The sequence below is a fragment of the Mustela nigripes genome, chromosome 16 (genome assembly GCF_022355385.1).
Source record: "Mustela nigripes isolate SB6536 chromosome 16, MUSNIG.SB6536, whole genome shotgun sequence".
NCBI classification, from domain to species: domain Eukaryota; kingdom Metazoa; phylum Chordata; class Mammalia; order Carnivora; family Mustelidae; genus Mustela; species Mustela nigripes.
In genome coordinates this window covers 15513493-15534447 of record NC_081572.1, presented here as the reverse complement: position 1 = coordinate 15534447, position 20955 = coordinate 15513493, and the positions used below count along the sequence as shown (strand labels likewise).

General features: G+C 45.5%; 1 protein-coding gene across 5 annotated transcripts in view; it reads left to right on the top strand.

Annotated features, from left to right (window-relative positions):
* Positions 1-16156, top strand: part of TLK2 (tousled like kinase 2) — a 112844-nt gene extending 96688 nt beyond the window's left edge. For all 5 annotated transcript variants that reach the window (XM_059379617.1, XM_059379615.1, XM_059379616.1 and 2 more), the window contains 6 exons: positions 1454-1543; positions 5051-5220; positions 6439-6577; positions 11550-11661; positions 13444-13551; positions 15060-16156. In XM_059379617.1, coding sequence (XP_059235600.1) covers positions 1454-1543; positions 5051-5220; positions 6439-6577; positions 11550-11661; positions 13444-13551; positions 15060-15233 — 793 coding nt within the window. In that variant the 3' untranslated portion in view covers positions 15234-16156. The remainder of the gene's footprint in view (positions 1-1453; positions 1544-5050; positions 5221-6438; positions 6578-11549; positions 11662-13443; positions 13552-15059) is intronic.
* Positions 16157-20955: the final 4799 nt, after the last annotated feature.

The window sequence follows — 20955 nt, the reverse complement described above, 5'->3', positions numbered from 1 at the left end:
CAACATCACAGAGCTGGGACTCGAGGCCAGATTTCCAGGTCTCAGCATAGTGGGTGTCCTAACAACTGCTCTGCCTAAATACTGGCAAGTCTTTTCTTTTCAGAAAGACATAAAGATGATGAAGTACCAGAAGAAGCAAAAAAAAAAAAAAAAAAAAAAGTGGCAGCTTGAAAAATAAGCTTAGGTCAAATACAGTTTCCATCTGGGAAAAACCTGTTTATTACTTTTAGATTCCTTTTCCTCTCTCCTACTTGCCCTGATTGTTTCCTCAGCTTTTCTTTAGTTGAGTACTTTTTATGTATCCTTGTCATATTGTAATACATGTTTCAGAAAACATCAACTTAGTTTTATTTTACCATACTCTGCAAAGTTTCTCTTTTCTGAGTCTTGCCTTATAAGAAAATGCCCCAAATTAAATGGTGCTAGCTTACTTAAAATTTAAAATTTTTCTGTCACTCTTTGTATATAAGAACGAAATACTTTAAAAATTACTGGTAATTACACTGAATAAACTTATTCTGTAATTCTTTTAAAATTCAATGAATATGTGAGATTATATGGTTTGTTTTTGTTTCTAATCTTACTAAGTGATTTTAAATTGGAAAAGCACTAAAAAAAAAGTTAATATGTTTATGTAAGCTCTCATCCCAAGAAAACTGGGGTTCAGTGATGTTCTTTTTTCTTTTTTTAAAGATTTGTTTATTTGAGGGAACCTGCAGGTGTGCACTCGCACACACCCAGACAGGCACATGCTGGGGGGGGGGGGTCAGAGAGGGAGAGAGAATCCCAAGCAGACTCCTCACTGTGCGTGGAGCCTAGTGTAGGGCTGGATCTCACTCTCCTGAGATCATGATCTGAGCTGAAATCAAGAGTTGGACACTTAACAGAATGAGTCACCCAAGCATCCCGGGTTCCATAATTTTTTATCAGTTTCACATTAGAAGAAGGTAAAGCTGATAGCCTTTTCATATTATAAGGAGAATTTTAAAACAAAAACAAAGCACTGCTAATACCGCCTTATATAATCGGTAATCCTTTCACCCAAGGAGTTTAAATGCCAAAATTGATCTCCTTGTTGTATCCCCAGGATATAAACATTTATAGATGTGAATTATCAGCTTTTGAGGGAAAAGAAAAAGCTCTCTTTATAATTTTTAAAGCTTTGGTATTTGGGTATAAATATTAAACAGGTGAGATAGTGATAGAATGAACTTGAAAGGGATAAAAGGTTGGTAAAAGTCATTCAACAAATATTTGAGCACCTGCTACTTTCTCAGCAGCTTGGTAGACGCCAGTAGTGAAAATAGGGTGAGGAAAGGTCCGGGGGCCAGCCAGACCTGAATGCATAGGCAGAAACAAGGAGCAGTGAGAGAACATATAGGCGTATCCTTGAAGAGGTCTGAAAGTCCAAAATACAAAAATACAAAATGTTAATTTTCCACTTTGTTTGCAGGCATGCATGTAGGGAATACCGGATTCACAAAGAACTGGATCATCCCAGGATAGTTAAGCTGTATGATTACTTTTCACTGGACACTGACTCGTAAGTGCCATTTTAGCTTAGCAGTTGATACTGGTTTCTTGCAGTGTGTTGACTACTCATGGAGTAGAGTTTCAGTCTGGGTCGAGGAAATGCCCTCCGAGGGAACCGGGTGCATTTATTCCTGGGCAGATGAACCTGCATGAATTCACATTTGGGCCAGCAGTACATCTCTTAGCCACAGGATCCGTGCAGTGGTGTGCTGGTAAATGGTTAACAACCAGCCGGGTGGGGAGGGGAGAGGACGCATTCATAGTATTGGACACGCTCTGTGATAAGGAATTTCCCAGCCAGTCTAGTTTCACACTGAAAAAAATCCAGCTTTATTGAGATATCATTTGAATACCGCATAGTTCACTCTTTTAAAAGTATACAATTCAAGGCTTGTAGTATAGTCACAGATCTGTGCAGTCATCGCCATAGTCATTTTTAGAACATGTTCACTACCTCAGAGAGAAACCCCATATTTTTTGCTGTCACTCCCCTAGTTCCCCCTCCCCCGACCTGGCCCCCAGGTCTAAGCAGCCACTAATCATTTTTTTTGTCTCTGTAGATTTCCTATTCTGGACTTTCATGTGAATGACTCATGGTATATAGACTTTTATGACTGGCTTCTTTCATTTAGCAAGACGTGTTTTCAAGGTTCATCCTTGTTTTCAAGGTTCATCCTTACGGTAGCATGTATCAGTACTTCATTCCATTTTTGACCAAATATATCCCGTTGTATGAATGTACCACCTTTTGTTTGTCCATTCATCCCACCGGTGGTTTAATAACCAGCTCATGAAATGCCTGAAAATTTAACCATCAGCTCTGGGTAACTGTCACAAGTTGGTGCTAGCTACCTCTGACGCGCACCAGTGAGTGTGGCCTGTACAGGAGTCTGCCCCAGCTGGAGATTCTGGTGAACAGTGACGGGCCCTTCAAGGAAGGACCCGCAGTGTGATTTTATCATACAGCGGGAATGGACGTAGGCCTATGTAGGCAAATGAAGGCATAACCCAGTGCTGCATGGGAAGTAGAGCCTCAAAGGCGTGTAGGAGGTTGGAGGTGGAAAGGATCTCAGTTCAGCTCTCCACTGAATAGATGGAAATTTGTGGACCAGGGAAGTTAGAGGACTTGCCCGAGATCTTTAATACTCTTAGGCATTGTCGTATAATGTTACCTGATATAGGTAAGCTCTGTCACCTTTGGGTTTATCAAGGGGTTTAGAAATACTTGAGCATTTGGGAACGTTTTTTCTGTAGGAGTCTGAATGGAGTGAGGAGAATGTACCTTAGAGTCTGGCCAGCAGGTGTTCCTTTTCGCCTTGCAGGGTGATTCTGGGCGTTTTGGCCTATTCCACACAGCAGCTGTCTCCCAGATTGTGTGCCGAGAACAGTCCCACATTTAGAAATGTTTCCAAAAGGGGAGAGACCTTAACTCCCTTTGGAAATGTGAATGACCCCTTCTTCCCACCTGGCCAGGGATGTTCCCTTTCCAGAAGGGTGACCCTTGAACCTGGCATAGTCAGTGTGTGGTTAGCATGGATGGAGTTTAGATGAGTATCTAGGTAGAGAACAGGTCTCCACAGGGTGGCCTTACCTTTTTGCTTTGAATAAATTTCCTGAATACTAGATAGATTGTCATTTCCCCCCACCCCACCGCCACTACCCCTCAAAATATAAGTACAAAAAACATCTCAAAAATAAGTATGACTTTGATTATTTGCAGTTTTGAATCATGTATACACTTCTAACTAATCTGAGGAATTGATTTGGTTGTCTGCTATTTTTGAATTTATTTTGGTCTTCCTATTGTGTGCATGGTGAATTTTCACCATCATTTTATAAAATCTTCTGAGAGTTGTTTGGGTGTTAAAGTGAGATTTTATTTTAAGCTTGCACTTGGGTGCAAGACATAGACCAAGCATGAGAGTCTATGTCTCAGATCAGAGAGTCTATAAATTTTTTATATTTATCCTTAAATGGTGTGCCAACATGCCGTAGTATGTTTCATAAGAAACATAAGCTGGTCAGTTCAGGATCTCATAGGACCATGTTTGTCCACCTTCCATTGCGGAGCTTTTTGAAGGCCTCAAATGGCCTGGGGGCCGTAGTGCTAGTCTCAGTGTGTTTGCTCTCGGCTCTGCTCCTCACCCTTCCCCTGCTCTGCATCTTAGCGGAGTTGACCCTTGTAGGCTTTTTTTCCCCAGGCTCCTGTGTCAGTTGTTGTTCAGCTGGCTTTAGCCACTGCAGAGACAGAGTTGGGGGTGGGGAGAGAGAGACACACACAACACACACACACACACACACACACACACACACACACACCACCCCCCACCCCCCCGCTGTGATTCTAGTCTCTCTTGGTGACCCTCAGTTCTGGTTGCACCATCTCCGCTGTCTGGCCCTCTGGCCTTAGGGTGCTGGCGGCTTCCTGTCTAGATGATCTCTGGGTGCCTCACTGGCCAGTGTACCCTCTCAGCTCTTCCATCATCCATGTGATGGGTGCCCTGCATTAAAACCTCTCTGTTTTATTTCCTGACTAGAGCCTGAGTGTTAACACCCACATTGTCACAGCTTAGGATAATTTAAAAGGTCTTCATCTCTCAGGTTTACTCAAACAATTCAAGAAGCCTTACTCTGGTTTATAAAAGCCTTGGAAGATAGACACGTGACTCTTAGTGCTACAAATGGTATATAGTTTTAAATTTGAGTCTGTATGATGCATTGATGTTAAGTGGAGGAAAAAACTCATACTATGTAATGACACATTTGTTAGAATCACAGATACCGTGCTTTAAAAGATTTTATTTATTTGACAGAGAGAGTGCACAAGCAGGGGGAGCAGCAGGCAGAGGGAAGGGGGGAAGCAGGCTCCCTGCATGGGGGAAGCAGATGTGGGGCTCAATCCTAGGACCCTGGGATCATGACCTGAGCTGAAGGCAGACGCTTAACTGACTGAGCCACCCGGGCACCCTGATACTGTGCTTTTAAAAGTTCTCTTATACCTTGTGTTTAGCAAGGAGACGTTATAGTACAGTATTGTGCCAGACTGACATACGACATGACATGGAACCAATTCGTGGGACCTGGGCAAACCATTCCCTACTGTCAGCACTCGGGTCATATGAAATGTTTGCTTTGAGACTTGTGTACCTGATCACAGTCTGCTCACTTAGAATTGGAGCGCGGCAGGGACATGTGCAGGAGAGCCTTCTGAAAAGATACCTAGCTGCTGTACATTACAGTTCTTGTCAGTCTTCGTATAGTCTGGATGTAAAAGAGGAATGTCCTGGGTGAACTGAGGCACAGCAGATTGCCTTATGGAGGCCGGGAAGGCTGTCCACCAGGGCTCTCCTTCCTGTCAGCCACTCAGTAGCTCCTACTGAATAAAGAACAGAACAGTACTTTAAGGAATGAAGAACAGAGCAAGTAGCTAATTACCTGGTTTCCGCTGGGGCTGGCTGAAGAAGTCTTAATCTGCTTGTTCTTTCCCACCGTCAAATGTCGGTTTATTTGTCTTTAGGTTTTGTACAGTATTAGAGTACTGTGAGGGCAATGACCTGGACTTCTACCTGAAACAGCACAAATTAATGTCGGAGAAAGAGGCGCGATCCATTATTATGCAGATTGTGAATGCTTTAAAGTACTTAAATGAAATAAAACCTCCCATCATACACTATGACCTCAAACCAGGTATGTCTAACTTTTAGGCAACTGTATTGATGGTTTTTCTCTGGTCTTCGAAGTGACTTGAAATTTTACAAAGTCAGAGAATGTGAGGGAGGCTGGAAGCCTCGTCGCGTCTGGCCCTGCCCGGGCAGGTGTGGGACCAGAGTTCTGGCCCGGCAGTGCTGGGCTGGAGAGGGGGAGTGGGACTAAGGACTCAGGAGAAACAATGCCCTTGCCTTCAGGGCCAGGGCATTTCATGATGTCAGCCCGATTAAGAAAGAACTGCTCTGGCAAGCTCAGCTTTGTTTTTCCCATTACTCACACTATGTAGCCGTTCCTCTGCTCCAAGTCTCTTTGGTAAGTGCCCCCAAATGAACGAGTTATTTTGCAAGTCCGTCTCCCATTTCATTAAATCCCAGCAGTTTTTCATCTTTTTGTATGGTTACTATGTAAACTTCAGTAAACCTCAGTGAACAGGGGAGGCCAGTTACTTACCCCTGGTTTTTTGTTGTTGTCCTCCTGAGCTGTTCTTCAGAGTCTGCGTATGTTCTCTATAGACAGCTGGCACCACCAGTGTTCGGAAGATGGTTCCCATTTACTGCCTGGTGGGCACAGTTGTTAACTCTGCTTTCCTCCCCTGGTAGTTATGTATTAAATCTCAGTGTTCAATATTCTTCAATGTTCTAATATAGTTCAAATGACTAAAAAATTCATTACAACAAAGTGATTTTTAAAATGATGGCCATTGTGTGATTGGGTTTTCCATCACTGAATCCAATATGTTTTCCCGGCGTAGGAGCTGTAGGTGGCACTGTGGTACTAGCTTTGATTCCCTTGTATATTTTTGTGTTTTTTATTTTTGGGGTTTTTGGGGGGGGGGTCCTGAAACGACTGTTCTAAAACAGGGTGGTTTAGAGATTGTTACTGAAAGTTCATATGAAACTTTCCCACCATTTTTGACCAACTGTCCAAGTGATATTTTACTTTGGCGAGTTACTCTTTTTTTCACCACTGCTCATAGTGGTGGTTTTGGCACATCTAGCAGGTGATTCTTGGAAAATGGAAGTTTGCAGCCAGACGCTGAGGACTCTCCTCCAGCATCCAGACTCCAGATCATTTTATTCCAGGAATTTAGATGTTGCTAAAGAGTTTGACTTCAGTTGTCCCTTTCTTGTCTGTTATTACCTTGAACTTGTCTCTTCATTAGTCTCTTTTTATTCATGAAAGTTTTCATCTTTTTAGGTAATATTCTTTTAGTAAATGGTACAGCATGTGGAGAGATAAAAATCACAGATTTTGGTCTTTCCAAGATCATGGATGATGATAGCTACAATTCCGTGGACGGCATGGAGCTAACGTCACAGGGTGCTGGTACTTACTGGTAGGTATCTGGGAAATCTGCCAGGTTGGCTGGTGGAGATAAGGCTGTCCTATTCTGAAATACTGGTAATTGATGATTAATGTCTATGTCCATCCTTAGGCAAAAATGCTGTAAACCAAAGTAGACTTTCCTTCTCAGATATTACTGTCTTTCCAGCAGTTTGACTCTCTGTATTTAGTTCATTTTTCTTTCCTTTTTGGAAACCATTGAGAGAGGTTATGTGTAGCCAGGTGTTGGAGTTGTGTGTTTCTTCCTAGGGCTTGCCCCATGGAGTAGGAAGCGAATGAGATTGCTCATATGTATTTAAAGAATGGCCCCAAATTATTTTCAGTATGAGTGAAGCGTGCGTGCGCTCCGTCTCTCTTTTTTTTCCGAGAGAGGGAGAGAGAGAGAATCTGTGCAGAGCCTGAAGTGGGGCTCAGTACCACAACCCTGAGATCATGACCTGAGCTGAAATCAAGAGTTGGACACTTAACCGACTGAGCCACCCAGGCGCCCCATTGCAGGTCTCTTCTTGTGTGTTAACGGGCTAAGGGATCCGTCTCTGGAGTTGCCTGAGGATGGTAGACTGCCAAGAACTAAGGAGTTGTGAGAGATCAGTATGTAAAGTAACCGCAGAATCCCTTGAAATCTGAACAGGAAAAAAGTGCAGCTTGCCAAGAAATATATCCATCTCCTCACCCATGCTCTAAAAGGTTTTGGGCCACATATCTTCCATCTGTTGTCACTCATCTCCCTGGAGGCACCCCAGCTAGCTCTGTGACCTCCCCTACCTCTGCCTGGTATTCCTTCGGACAGCGAGAACCATAGAAGATAACTGCAGCCCAGGCATTTAACTGTATTGTAAAGCCGTGGCCACAGAGCTTCGTTTTCTCTTCTGAGTGGTAACAGAGCTCCATGTCGGGTATGTGATTCCAGCGTGGAGAAAGCCTCCAGCGGCACCACGGGAGGGGTTACATATACTGTTAAACCCCATGGTCTGTTGCTCAAATCTCTTATGTTTGCGACCGGAGGGCCCTGGGCTTACCAGAATAGTGACTGCCTGGGAATGAGGGTATGGATCGGAAGCAGACAGAGAAGGGGAGTTCGTTCACAACCCGCAAGATGGGCTCTGTCCTCATCAGTCTGATCATGTGTAAGTGACATATGTCAGAGAAACCATCAGATCCTGAGAAAAACATCATGTGCACAAAATTTCTATTTCCATTGCTCCTTATTTTTTGTGGAGATGGTACCTATAGTGAAAATCAGTACCTAAATTAAAACTTGGAGATTCTAGGTTTAAAATAGAAGCTACATTTACAGTGTTTATTTACTATGGTGGTTATTGTGGGTTAGTGTTCCTGTCGCTAAATGACACAAAAATATCTCTTATTGGGGATTCTGGAAACAGGTCTATACCTCTGCTATATAAATTCACTAGAACTTAGATTTTGGCTTTTTGTTTTGTAGCTTGTTCTTTTTAAAAAGTGAAGCCTTTTAAACACTTAAATTAGTTTTCTCAGGGCGCCTGGGTGGCTCAGTGGGTTAAGCCGCTGCCTTCGGCTCAGGTTATGATCTCAGGGTCCTGGGATCGAGCCCCACATCAGGCTCTCTTCTCAGCAGGGAGCCTGTTTCCCTTCCTCCCTCTCTCTGCCTGCCCCTCTGCCTACTTGTGATCTCTCTCGGTCAAATAAATAAATAAATCTTTTTTAAAAAAATAATTAGTTTTCTCATTGGTACCTATTGCTATATTGGCTAAGCTATTAAAAATTTAGTGGAGGGGACGCCTAGGTGATTCAGTGGGTTAAAGCCTCTGCCTTCGGCTCAGGTCATGCTCCCATGGTCCTGGGATCAAGCCCTCTGCTTGGCAGGGAGCCTGCCTCCCCCACCTCTCTCTGCCTGCCCCTCTGCCTACTTGTGATCTCTGTCAAGTAAATAAATAAAATCTTTAAAAAAAAAAAAAAACTGTTAGAAAGCTCCATATGGAAACTTCTTGACATGGTATATAAAAGATCACCGTTTGGTCCCTTCCAAACTAATATAAACTATATTGGGGGGCACCTGGGTGGCTCAGTGGGTTAAAGCCTCTGCCTTTGGCTCAGGTCATGATCCCAGGGTTCTGGGATCTAGCCTTCATCGGGCTCTCTGCTCAGCAGGGAGCCTGCTTCCTCCTCTCTCTACCTGCCTCTCTGCCTACTTGTGATCTGTGTCAAATAAATAAATAAAATCTTAAAAAAAAAAATTTAGTGGTTGACCTGTACTCCTGAAACAAATAATACATTATATGTTAATTTTAAAAATGTAAAAAATAAAAAAAAATTAGTGGTTGAAATTTAAACAAAAATTATGTTTGGGAATTTGCTTCAAAGTAATGTTTTTGGTGGGGGGTATACAAACAAAGATTGGCCCCATGTTGATATTTATTACAACTGGGTGATGGTTACTTGGGGATTCATTTTACTGTTCTTTCTACTTTGGATTATATTTGAAGATTGGTTTCATAGTAAAAGGTGAGGTGAAGAGGGAGGCTACTGAGAAAATTTAATTCCGTGGGTTCCTGTGAAGGTTTACAAAGTCTATATGTTGATACAAGCATTGTCTTAATCACCTTCCTCATATGTTATCCCGTTGTGACGTCCGTAGAGATATAAACAGGACAGGAAGACATAACAAATTCTAGGTTGGTTGTTGTAGTATTTGGTAGAGTTCTTCTCCATTGAATCCTTCTTTTAAGATTTTTTTTTTCAAGATTTTATTTATTTATTTGTCAGAGAAAGAGGGTGAGTACGCAGAAGCAGGCAGAGTGGCAGGCAGAGGCAGAGAGAGAAGCAGGCTCCCTGCCAAGCAAGGAGCCCAATGCGGGACTGAATCCCAGGACCCTAGGATCATGACCTGAGCCGAAGGCAGTGGCTTAACCCACTGAGCCATTCAGGCGTCCCTAAGATTTTATTTTTACGTAGTCTTGACACCCAGCGTGGGAATCAAATGCATGCCCCTGAGATCACGGGTCACGTGCTCTGTGACACCTGGGTGGCTCAGTTGGTTAAGGGGCCTACTCTTGATCTCAGCTGAGGTCTTGATCTCGAGGTTGTTAGTTCAAGCCCCACACCAGGCTCCACACTTAAACAAACAAACAAACAAACAAAAAAGAAGTCTCATGATCCACTGACTGAGCCAATCAGGCCCCCTGAATACTGCTAAATAAACGACCAGTAAACTAGACCTTGAGAATCTCCTCCGTAACAATTTTATCATGATGGAACATGCAACTTGGTTTTTAAACACAGTTGAGGGCAGTAGAACTGTCCTCTCTCTCCTGAAGTCCTCAATAGGGAATTAGAGTACTTATTATTTTCGGTATTATTTGGGTAAAGAGCTAGTTTATTTCTCCATTTACACATGGGAAAACTGAGAGCTAGAAAGTGATTTTCCAGATTTGTACTATCCAATGGCAGTGTCTTTTTTTTTTTTTTTTTTTTAAATTAATGTCTTTTGTACTCTGAGTATTTGGCTAAGTTATTACTTGGTATTTGGGTGAGTTCAACAACTTCTGTCCTTCCCTGCCATCTCCATGAGAGATTAAATACATTAAAATGTATATTAAAATGATCATTTTGTAATCAAGTTTTGTTTGTTATTTACCAAGATCATCTTTAAGTTATGTATGTTGAAGAATCAAGCACCATGAAAAGTCAGGTTCAGGGAGGTTTGAGTGGCATTTGGGAGAGCTGGTTTTTTTATTCTTTTTCCAGCATTTTTTATTTCTTGGCATAACCTCTTCCTAAGTCAGTATGTGTTTTGGCTAACAGTTTTCATTGTGAAACAATAATATAGGTCAGTGGTCTTAATCATCCCAAAATGTCTGTTACAAGTAATAAATAAGAAACAAGAACATGACACTAAACTTCTTTTAAAAAAAAAAAACAAAAAACAAAAAAAAAGCAGAAAAGCCCATCATCAAATATTTTCTGCCTCTCAACTCTTGTGGCCCCCTTCAAGTTGTAAGTTCAGATTTTTATACCAGAATCACAGCAGGGTCTAAAATAAAGAATTTTTCACAGAATTGATTTTACCAGCATGAGATCTGCAGAAATTGATCTGTTATCTTCAGAATGCTGCCTTCCAGCTGCGCCGTGGCTAAGACCCCAGGCAGTGAGTGGAAGCATATTTGTTTGGTTTCCTAAATGCCAAGAGGCACTTACCTTCCACACCATACAATTTGGTGTGGTTGGCTGCCCAGCTAGTCTTTTTCAGAGGCCAGGGGTGGGTGGTGAGGGAAGGAATTCAGATGAGAATTGAGTTGTGCTAACTACTAGTTTGTTTGGCTTTTTCTGCCCTACATGTTAGACTTCCAGTAAGTCCCTGATCACCCTTGACGTGGGAAATGTAAAATACCTTTGTAATATCACCGTTTATTAGAGGTTGTAGTTATTCCCAGTCCAGATTTTGCAAAGAGCCTACTTTAAGAAGGCAGACAGCCAGTCCCCTTGGAGATTTCTTTGGGGTCCTGAATTCATTTGGGACTTTCAAGATAGTTATTTTAGAGACCGTCATCTTTCTTAGCCTACATGAAAGCAAACCCACACCACTTCGAGTTCTGTTTTGATGTGTGCTGCTGCTGCAGCTCTCATAAAAGGGAATGCACGTCTTCTGTGTTCTCTCTCCTTTTGAAACTTTTGACTGGCATGTATATTAGGGTACACCCCTGGAAAAGGGTGCTGGGTGAAGCAGGGACTAGGGGGAATGTTTTCGTCTCTCAGTGAATTGGGAAGTGTATTTTAAGGCTTTTAGGATATGACTGCCTCCTTAAGTTAGAGTGTCTTCTTGCTGACTTTCCCCAGCGAGGCCCACGTTGCTTTTTTGGCAGAATTTCAGTTAAAATTCAGATATTTTTAATAGTTCGCACAAGGTTTTCTGCTTTGCCTTATTGTACATGTCCTGGATTTATACAGTCACTTTTCTAAGAATTTTTATTTTCCTTTTGTCCCAGGTATTTACCACCAGAGTGTTTTGTGGTTGGGAAAGAGCCACCAAAGATCTCAAATAAAGTTGACGTCTGGTCAGTGGGTGTGATCTTCTACCAGTGTCTTTATGGAAGGAAGGTAAGGAAGAAGGTCAGACGCGGTGGCTTGATGTCCGTCCTGGGATGCGCATGGGCCCTGGCATGGTGTCGGTTATTCTCTTGGAATTGGTAATACAGAATGGAATCCTGAAAGTTGTGGTTTGAAGAAAATACAGACACTAATAAAAGCTTTATGCATAAGCAGAACTTTTCAACCCTGAGTGCTTAATGAATTCCACTGGGCTACTGAAAACATGCATTTTTGCTGTTTTCAGTTAGATCCAGGATATGTTTTGTTTCTGATAATATGTACAAGGAATTGTATGAAATAGTTTATTTAAAGTATACCGTTGTCTCAGGAGCCATTCTTTAAGGTCTCAAGAACTGAAATTTGGTATCTCTACAGGGCTCTTTATTCTCAGCCACTCCATGAGTTAAAGCTATTATAAATAAAAGCCTGCTTTCTGTTTTCTATATTGAGGAAGTGTAGTGTTAGAAGGTGTTCACTGTCTTTTACCTCTAGATCAAGGTGATAGGTCATTTGGACACATAATGACCCAGGGAGTAAACTATACCTAATGAATTTTCACATCTGTGTTTTCCTGTGTTTATAAGCCTGCTACTTATAAATAAACTTACGTACTAGGATCCAGTGTGTGTGTACTCACATATTTGCTGTCAGTGTGTTATAAATAATTGAAGTTTTTCAGTGGTCCCGACAGTGTAGGTTGTGGGTATAAGCCATTTGGGAGTTTTGCAACTCCCTAGGACTCTTAATATTTTTATTACAGTCCCCAGACCAAGCTCTTCGTTCAGATTTCAGCTTCCTCTTTAACTTCTCCTTGGTCTCTGTTATCTTACCTCTCTAATATGGGGAAACTATTCAGAACCAGCCAGTAAGAGTTAATGAAATGACTGCTATTTTTAAGAAATCCCTACACTCAACATGGGGCTTGAACTCACAACCCTGAGATCAAGAGTTGCGTGCTCTACTGACTGAGTCAGCCAGGCTCCCCCAGAGGAGTTAATTATGACTTATACTCTCTGATAATGTGGAAATGCTGCTGAGAATGTAGGTAGAGGTTATGTACAAGCACGGTAGAGAGGACACTAGGCTTGAACTTCTATTTTAAGGTCTTCTTAGAAAATTGGGCTTCCTGAGTGGCGCAGGCAGTTAGGGGTCTGACTCTTGACTTCGGCTCAGGTCATGATCTCAGGGTCATGACATGGGGCTGCCCCATCAGGCTCCTCGCTCAGTGATGAATCTGCTGAAGAGTCTCCCGCTCTCCCCCACCCCCGCATGCTGGGGGAGGGGCAAAAACAAGGAAAGAAAATGGCACATTGGGGCACAGGTGAAGCAGTTAAGTACCCCCAACTCTCCCCCCTCCGCTTTGTACTTACTCCTTCTCTTCCACTTCCTTTTCCGTCTCTCTTTACCTGTGTCTTGGGTCTGCCAGTGGCACAAGTATGTATTACTTAAGCCTACAGGTATCACTGAGGGTAGAAGAGGTTGCTCGCTCCTGCTGGAATGTTCTTTTTCTTGGCTGTAAGCAAACCTGAATAGAGGTGTTAATGATGTGACATGCTGTTTCCGGTCCCAACTCTGCCTTAACCTTGATGTTGCCTTGTGAGTGTGTTACTTAAGTTCTGAGCCTTTCCACACCTCACCTATGAAAAGAGGGAGTTAGAGGAGACCATCTCCAAAGTTTTCTTTCCATCACCTCTCTCTGAAGCATGTCTTCATTACTTTCCTATGGTTTTGAATTGTGTTCTCTAATTTTAACCAGAGGCCCACCTTTGTTCGTTTTGTTTTGTGTGATAGCCTTTTGGCCACAACCAGTCCCAGCAAGATATTCTACAAGAAAATACTATTCTTAAAGCTACTGAAGTGCAGTTCCCGCCAAAGCCAGTAGTAACACCAGAAGCAAAGGTAAGTTGTGACCCAGTGGCAAGCAAAAAATGACTGCTTTGCTTTTTGTATTATTTCTCTCGGTAATAATGGATGGATTATCAGTATAAGAGTCAGGGGTCAGTCAAAACCTCTGCCTCCTTCTGAATGTGTATTTCTCCAACCCCTACCCTGTTCTCCCCTCTCCTACAACAAATACTGAGGGTGCCTGGGGAGTACTAAGAGTGGAGGGCATGGCGGGTGTGTAGCAGTGAACGACAGACAGGGTCCCTCCCTGTCAGGAGTTTCCATTCCAGCAGGTGGGACAAATAATAACTAGCAACAGATCCGGCTCAGATGGTGAAAAATAAATGAGTAAGAAGATCGAGGGGCGGGAACTCCTTTTTTGATGGCCTGGTCAGGGATGGCCTCAGAGGTGAAGTGACGTATTGAGCAGTCATGAATGATGTGGGGAGCCGCGTGTAGATTTGGGAGGACAGAACTCCGAGCAGAGCGGTGTGTGAAGCTGAGACGTAAGGGCAAGCTTAGCTGATCCACGGAGTGGAGAGGAGCGTGGTCAGTGGGCGAGGCAGCAGGACAGATGGGAAGGGCCCTTAGGTTTTACTCAGGGCCGCTGTGTTATCTGATTGAGATTTCAAAAGGCTGCCCTGGCGGCTGTGTAGACAGAAAATTCAAGGTGGAACGTTCCTCAGAATTGATGGACCTACATTGTGACAGTCATCACCTGAATGTAAAGTACGGCCTGAGGGTCATAATGACATTTTAGATTTTTAAAAGTCAGTTCATTTATTTAATTAAATCACAAGAGTGATTAAAAAATAGAAAAAGATCACCTGTTTAAGGGCCTTTGTGATAAGAATGGTAGAAACTGAACCTATCTAACCCGTCATACCTAGCACAAAGGAAACTTCCATGTTGGTAGTAAATTAGGATTCTGAATGAAACCCCACTCACAGTATGATTCCATGCCTCAGTACCCTTGGGGAGACAAGTCCTGTTCAGGTTTTCCTTTACTGCTTAGGTGTGTGAGGCAGAATGAGATCCACAGGGGAAGCATTTACCAACCTGTGATGCACTGTAGTGTTGGTAAGGGTGGGTGTCCTAACCCTGCCTCGGGCGGTGGCTTGTTTCTCTTACTCAGGAAGTAGAAAGTTCCCATGAGGCCATGGTTTGTACACGCAGGACCGTGAAGGTAGATGTGCCCAGGGAAACCGGCCAAGGCGGAGAGAGTGGTTTTGTGTTCTGGGGGCAGAGGTATTAAGAGGTCGGGTCATGTCCCATTCCCCCTCAGGAACGGCTTGGCCGCCTCCTTCAGGGAAGTAGTCTGTGGCCAGAGAGAGGCGCTGCTGCCCGTGCGTCCCCTTGCTTGGCCGTGTCTAGGTGTGCCTGGTGATTTCTGGGAAGGGCCCTGAGCCCCTTCTCTGAGCTCCTGGCCTAGGTCCTGGCAGCCACTGCAGAGCCTCAGGCTTCCGTCTGGAGGCCCCAGGATGATCTCTGCCTCAGGCTTCTTCAAGAACCTTTCCTTTCAGGCGTTTATTCGACGATGCTTAGCCTATCGAAAAGAGGACCGCATCGATGTCCAGCAGCTGGCCTGTGACCCCTACTTGCTGCCTCACATCCGGAAGTCGGTCTCCACGAGTAGCCCCGCTGGAGCTGCTATCGCATCGACCTCGGGGGCATCCAATAACAGTTCTTCGAATTGAGACCCACTCCTAGGCCGCGAACTGTTCAGCACACACCAAGTGGACAAGTGGCATTCAGCAGCGGGTTTGGGACATAGCGAATCCGAATGGATCTCATGAAACCTGTACCAGGTGCTTTTATTTTCTTGCTTTTTTCCCATCCATAGAGCATGACAGCATCGATTCTCATTGAGGAGAAACCTTGGGCAGCTCTGGCCAGGCCTTGTAGGAAAAGGCCCCGCCTGAGGTTCCGGCGTCAACGGCCACTGCGTGTGGCTGCTCTGAGTGAGGAAAAAATTAAAAAGAAAAACTGGTTCCATGTACTGTGAACTTGAAAACATGCAGACTCAGGGGGGTCCCTGATGCAGTGCTTCAGATGAAGAATGTGGACTTGAAAATACAGACTGGGCTAGTCCAGTGTCTATATTTAAACTTGTTCTTTTCTTTTAATAAAGTTTAGGTAACATCTCCTGAAAAGCTTGTAGCACAAAGGCTCAGCTGGGGATGGTGTTTGACTTCGGAGGAAAAAAGTTGCTATTGCCCGTTAAAGGCACTAGAGTTAGTGTTTTATCCCTAAATAATTTCAATTTTTAAAAACATGCAGCTTCCCTCCCCCCTTTTTTATTTTTGAAAGAATACATTTGGTCATAAAGTGAAACCCGTATTAGCAAGTACGTGGCAACGTTCATTCCAGTCAGATGCAGCTTTCTCCTCCGTCTGGTCTCCTGTGTGCAGGCGCTTCCTTCGTCTCAGGAGGGAAAGCGTCGAGTGGGAGGACTGAGGTGTGTGGGGCTTTGCCGTCGGACAAAGAACGAGGTTAGAAGCCCGCAGCTTGGAGTCTCTAGGTTTTCAACTCTTTCTTCACAATTTGAACACTTGACGGTTGTCCCTTTTAATTTATTTGAAGTGCTATTTTTTTAAATAAAGGTTCATCTGTCCATGCAGTCCTCTTGGATTCTCTGAATGTAGTAACTATCAAAAACTGCTCCAGAGGTAGGCAGAAAATGGGCCAGGGAGCCAGATCCTCCAGGGATCAGGAGGTCCTCCCCACGGTCTCTAAATGTGCTTGCTAAATGGTGTACCTTTCTTGTTAACCACGATATTAAAACTTGATCAGCTCATAAGCTTTCCTCTGTTAGATCTTTTGGCAGGAAACCGCCTCCAGCCCTCTAAATTTTGTGGGTGTGTGCTGGTGTGTGCGTCTGTGTGTGCATGTGCACACACACTTTGTCTAACTCACTTTAATAGATTGAGCAAGTGGACTTAAAAAAGAATTGCAGGGAGATAGGTATTTTGAATATGAACATTCTTTTGGAACTTTCTTCCCCCCCCCCCCCACATTTGGTTGTTTCTGAGATGTGTGATGAACTGAAGACGGAGCTGAAATGGGAGATGCATGGCCCCACCGTGCCCTTGAAACAGCAGAGCACTCGACAGCAGAGAGGGGAGGAGGCCAGAGCGGAGCATGTGGTAGCCAGCTTGGAATGTTACTGACATATGTGGCAAGAGGGCTCAGCCAGAAATATTTAAAGATGCAGCATTCAGGCATGCGAGTTCCCTGGGCAGGGGGAGGGAAGTGGGAAAGGCTAGAGACGCTCGCTAACTCGAGTGTTTCTTCCGTGCCACTGGTGACACTTTTGCTGGCACCTGTGTTGGTTTTGTGCCCCTTCCCTGCCCCGCGCCCCTCGGTAACCAGGTGCTCTTAGGGGAGGATGGAGTGATGATCCCAGTCGGAGAGACGGTGGCGGGTAGGTACCGCCTTGTGGAGCTCTGAGTGGAAGGAAGGCAGCCCTGGAGCTCTTGGCGTCCCCAGCTTTCCAAGTTACTGCAGATAAAAATGTTTTTCCAGATTTCCATTTTATCACAAGTGCTTATACAAGCATTACACATGTGATGTACATGTCTGTGTATGTGTGTGGTACCTCTTTAACCGTGACTTTCGGCCTGTTAAGCAGAGAGTCCCTGTGAGTCTCAAAGGTTGAGCGCCCCGGAGGGATGGTATGTGCAGGTGTGAAGGATGATGAGTCGAGAAGGACCCAGAGTAGTAGGTTCTATTCAGTGGTCTTGCAAGGCCTTTTTTTTTTTTTTTTTTTTTTAACTTTTTTCAAGGTTGAAAGAATGCTGCATCTTTAAACCTTCTGTCTAACTTCCTGCCTCCTCCTCCCCATGGGCTTGTGAGTGGAGCTGCGGGACTTTATTTGTTCATCTCCCTTCTCTGCCCTTGTCCTGAAGAAGGTATGCCCTCTCTCCTGGCTCCCCTTGGTTTTTAGCCCTGGTTGGAGCTGACTGGGCTTGCTTGAGTCTGGGCAAGACCTTTCCACTACATGGACTAGCCCCAGAGAACATGCAGAATGCTGACTTTTTCTAGATTTTGAAGTAGCCAATGAAATCACTAAGTGGGGTTCTTCCATGACATATTTTGTTAATATGGGTTTCACTTTTTCCAAGGATAATCCCTTATTGCCACAATTGATTTACTTTAAACAATGACAAAAAAATGTGTATTAATTTGTAATTAAACCCAGCCAGACTGTTTTCGACTTTCCCAACTTGGGGGGAGCGGGGGAGGGTGGGGAGGATATTAAAATCAGTTTTGAGAAGTGAATCTCCCAGCCTCTTGATTTTACTCTAGTTCTTCAGGCAGGGCTCTGAGCATCTAGGGGGCGGGAAGGTAGGGAAATCTAGCAGCTGACTGCGTCCCCACGGACACTGTGGGCATGTCGGCAACGTGTTGATTCATACATCTTCTGTACCTCCGATGTGCTGATCACTAACGCTTGGTGGTGGGAAGACAGCAGTGAGCGGGATAGGGAAGGCTCAGCCGTCGGCTTACAACCCAGGGGTGACGGCTCTGGGCCCCCGGAAGGGAAGGAATACAGGTCTTCGATGGGAAGGAGTTGGGCTCGGACTTCTCCATCCGAAGATGGGCAGCTTTACAGGGAGACTTGCTCTTGGGAGCCACGTGCACCCCACTTGCGTGGCTGACCCGGGCACACCTGCTCATTGCCTTAGAGGGTTTGCCGCCCTCCTTCCTCTAGTGCTAGGAGGACAGGTTCTCCTTGGCTGAGAAGATGAGCAGACAAATAGCTCCTGTGTCTCTTAATTTAGAAAATAATTCTCTTTAAACATAGTCATCTCCTAGAATCCTAGAGCTAGAAGGTCCAGCTCCTCACTTCTGAGAAGGCAAAGTTTACAGCTAGCTCCACCCACCTTGGTGAGTTTTGCTTTCTGAGAATCTCTGCCCCTCCCCCCTCCCACTTACTCATCATTCTACTTGCCCAGGCTCACTCTGTAATTAAAATCAGCCCCGGGGTAAGTGGGGGAGAGACATGGCACACACGCTAGTTGAGGTATGGGGAGTCTCTGCTTCCTAAAATTAGCAGTTCTGTTGTCATTTCTTAAGGCAGAATCACCTGGAGGTTAAGAGCCTGGGCTTCAGGAGTAGGTCTGGTTCAGATCCTACCTCTGCAGGCTTCAGGGATAGCTCCATGCGTGGTTGTAAGGAGTGGAAATAGTAGGTATAATAAAGTGCCTGGCACATGAGAAGGGAGTCCAAAAGTGTGCTTTACAGAAAGATCGCAAGATCCAGTAAGAAGGATTGCTGAGCCCCCGCCCCCAAGGTTGCTGATGGCGATTCAGAGCCCTTCTCCTTGCCAGACGGTCAGATCCTTTGGCCTGGGGGAGGTGAGGCGGGAGCCTTGCCCTTTGGCTTGAGATTCCCTATCGGCCTTTGTCCTATGAGGTCAGCAGTCTCCTCTTACCGGATCCACGACTGCCTCTGGCCGAATCAGGGAGGAGTATCTTACAGGCCAGCATGGCTTGAAGGCCAGGGGCATCAGCAGCACCTGGAGCCTGTTGGAAAGTCACGTTCTCGGCAACCCCTCCCCGAGTCCACCTCCCCGGTGGCTTGAGCACCGAGGGGCACAAGTCCTGCCGACCTTCTGTGTTAGGGATAAAAGTGTTAAGCTCTGGGCTGTGCTAGGCCCAGTGTCATGCGTGTGCTCCTATAATTATGGGGTGGCCTCAGGAGTGCACGTGTACGACACATCCCTTACACCGGTGCCCTGGGACCTTACAATGCATTAAGGATCATTAACTCCTTTGGGCAGAGCTGCTTATCCTTGCCTTCTTTAAAATACTCACCGGTACCTTACTGTGAATTAACGTAGCACGTTTTTCTTTTACCTGAAGGGTCCGGGCCTGCGGGAGTGAGCTCGGACCTGGGTCGGACCTGGGTGGGCGTGTGAACACAGCCTGGCACTCTGAATCAGGGGTGAGGAGAGCCTGGGACTACAGATCTTTGGAAGGGGTGAGGATGGAGAGAGCAGAGAGGTTGCAGGGAAAAGAGGGTTAAGGAGGAAGTGGTGAGGAACTCTGGCTGCTGTGGAGCTCTGCGGGTGGGTTGGGGGAACCTGCCAGAAGCTGGGACCTGGTGGGGGTAGGGAATACAAGAGCCCTATTGTGCTGGGGTTGCTCCGCAGGGGCCCGAGACAGGCTGGAGTCAGCAAAGGGTGTGAGTGTGTGTGTCTCTGTGTGTGTGGGGGGCACTGGGCAGGAGACCCCCATGGTGTGAAGGGGTCAGAGCGCGGCCGGCTGGCTGGCTGTTCTAGAAGGAAGGGTGTGGCCGAAGAACTTGGGTAACCTCAGGCCTCAGTCGCTTCCAGGCACCTGCAGTCGTGGGGGCACAGGACGCAGTGTCAGCAAAGAGAAGGGGCTCCTCAGCGCCGGTCCCTTGTCGGGAAGTTCAGCTGTGTTGCCTCACAGCCTCGCTGTAGACAAGGTAGGAGTATCCCACTGATTTTACAGATGAGGACACTGAGACCCAGAGAGATGTGGTAGCTGTAGTAGGCGGAGCAGGATTGAATGGGAAGGGACTACAAGCGTGAAAATGTGAGATGAGTCTCTGAGTGCCAGCCTTGGGTGCCTGCTGTGGGTGAGGACACGCCTTGGTTCCCTGTCGGCAGCTGTGTGGCCGTATTCTAGGGCTCTGCTCTCCCAGACTCCCTCATGGCTCGCCTTTAGAAGTCTAGAGACCCAGCTGGCCTGGGCAGCAGCCTTGCCTCTGCAGTCCTGGGCCGGGACTGAACTCAGGGAGGGAAGTGGGGGGCCTGGCTTCACAGAACATTCATTCTTCAACTCCCCTACACAATCTGATCATGCCATCCTCTTTACAAACAAGGAAATGAAAATCCTGCCCTCTCCCAGCCCAGGCCAGCTCTGTCTTCCTGTCCCTCAGTGCCCTAATGGACCAGGCAGGAATGGCCGCCTGTGCTTTGGCCGCCTCCAGTTGCTATAAGGCTCAGAAGGGGCGGGAGATGTGGAATTGTTTTTGGCAACTAAAAAAAGTAAAAAGGCAGAGAGTGTTGCTAGATGCTGCCTCCATGTCACAGGGTTCCCTGGAGAGAGGTTTGTAGGATATAGAAGGTCCCCCAGCGAGGGCCTTGACCTGTTCTAGAACCTGTTCTAGGCCAGACCTGAGCCCTTCAGCCTGGCTCTGTGCTCTGAGAGAAGGGCAAGCCACTGGGAGACATGAAGTTCTTTCCCTACAAATTAATTCTTTACATCTACAGATTGTTTTCAGAGCCCCGTGCACAACGTTAACGCTAACCCTGCTCCTCATCCCCCATTAAGTGGACGACAGTGTATCCAGAACAAGGTGACAGGAGAGCCCCTGGTGCGGACCGTGTTGAGGTCCTAACTGAACACACTGCATGGTCAGGCCGGCTGCTCCCCCCTGGAGCTG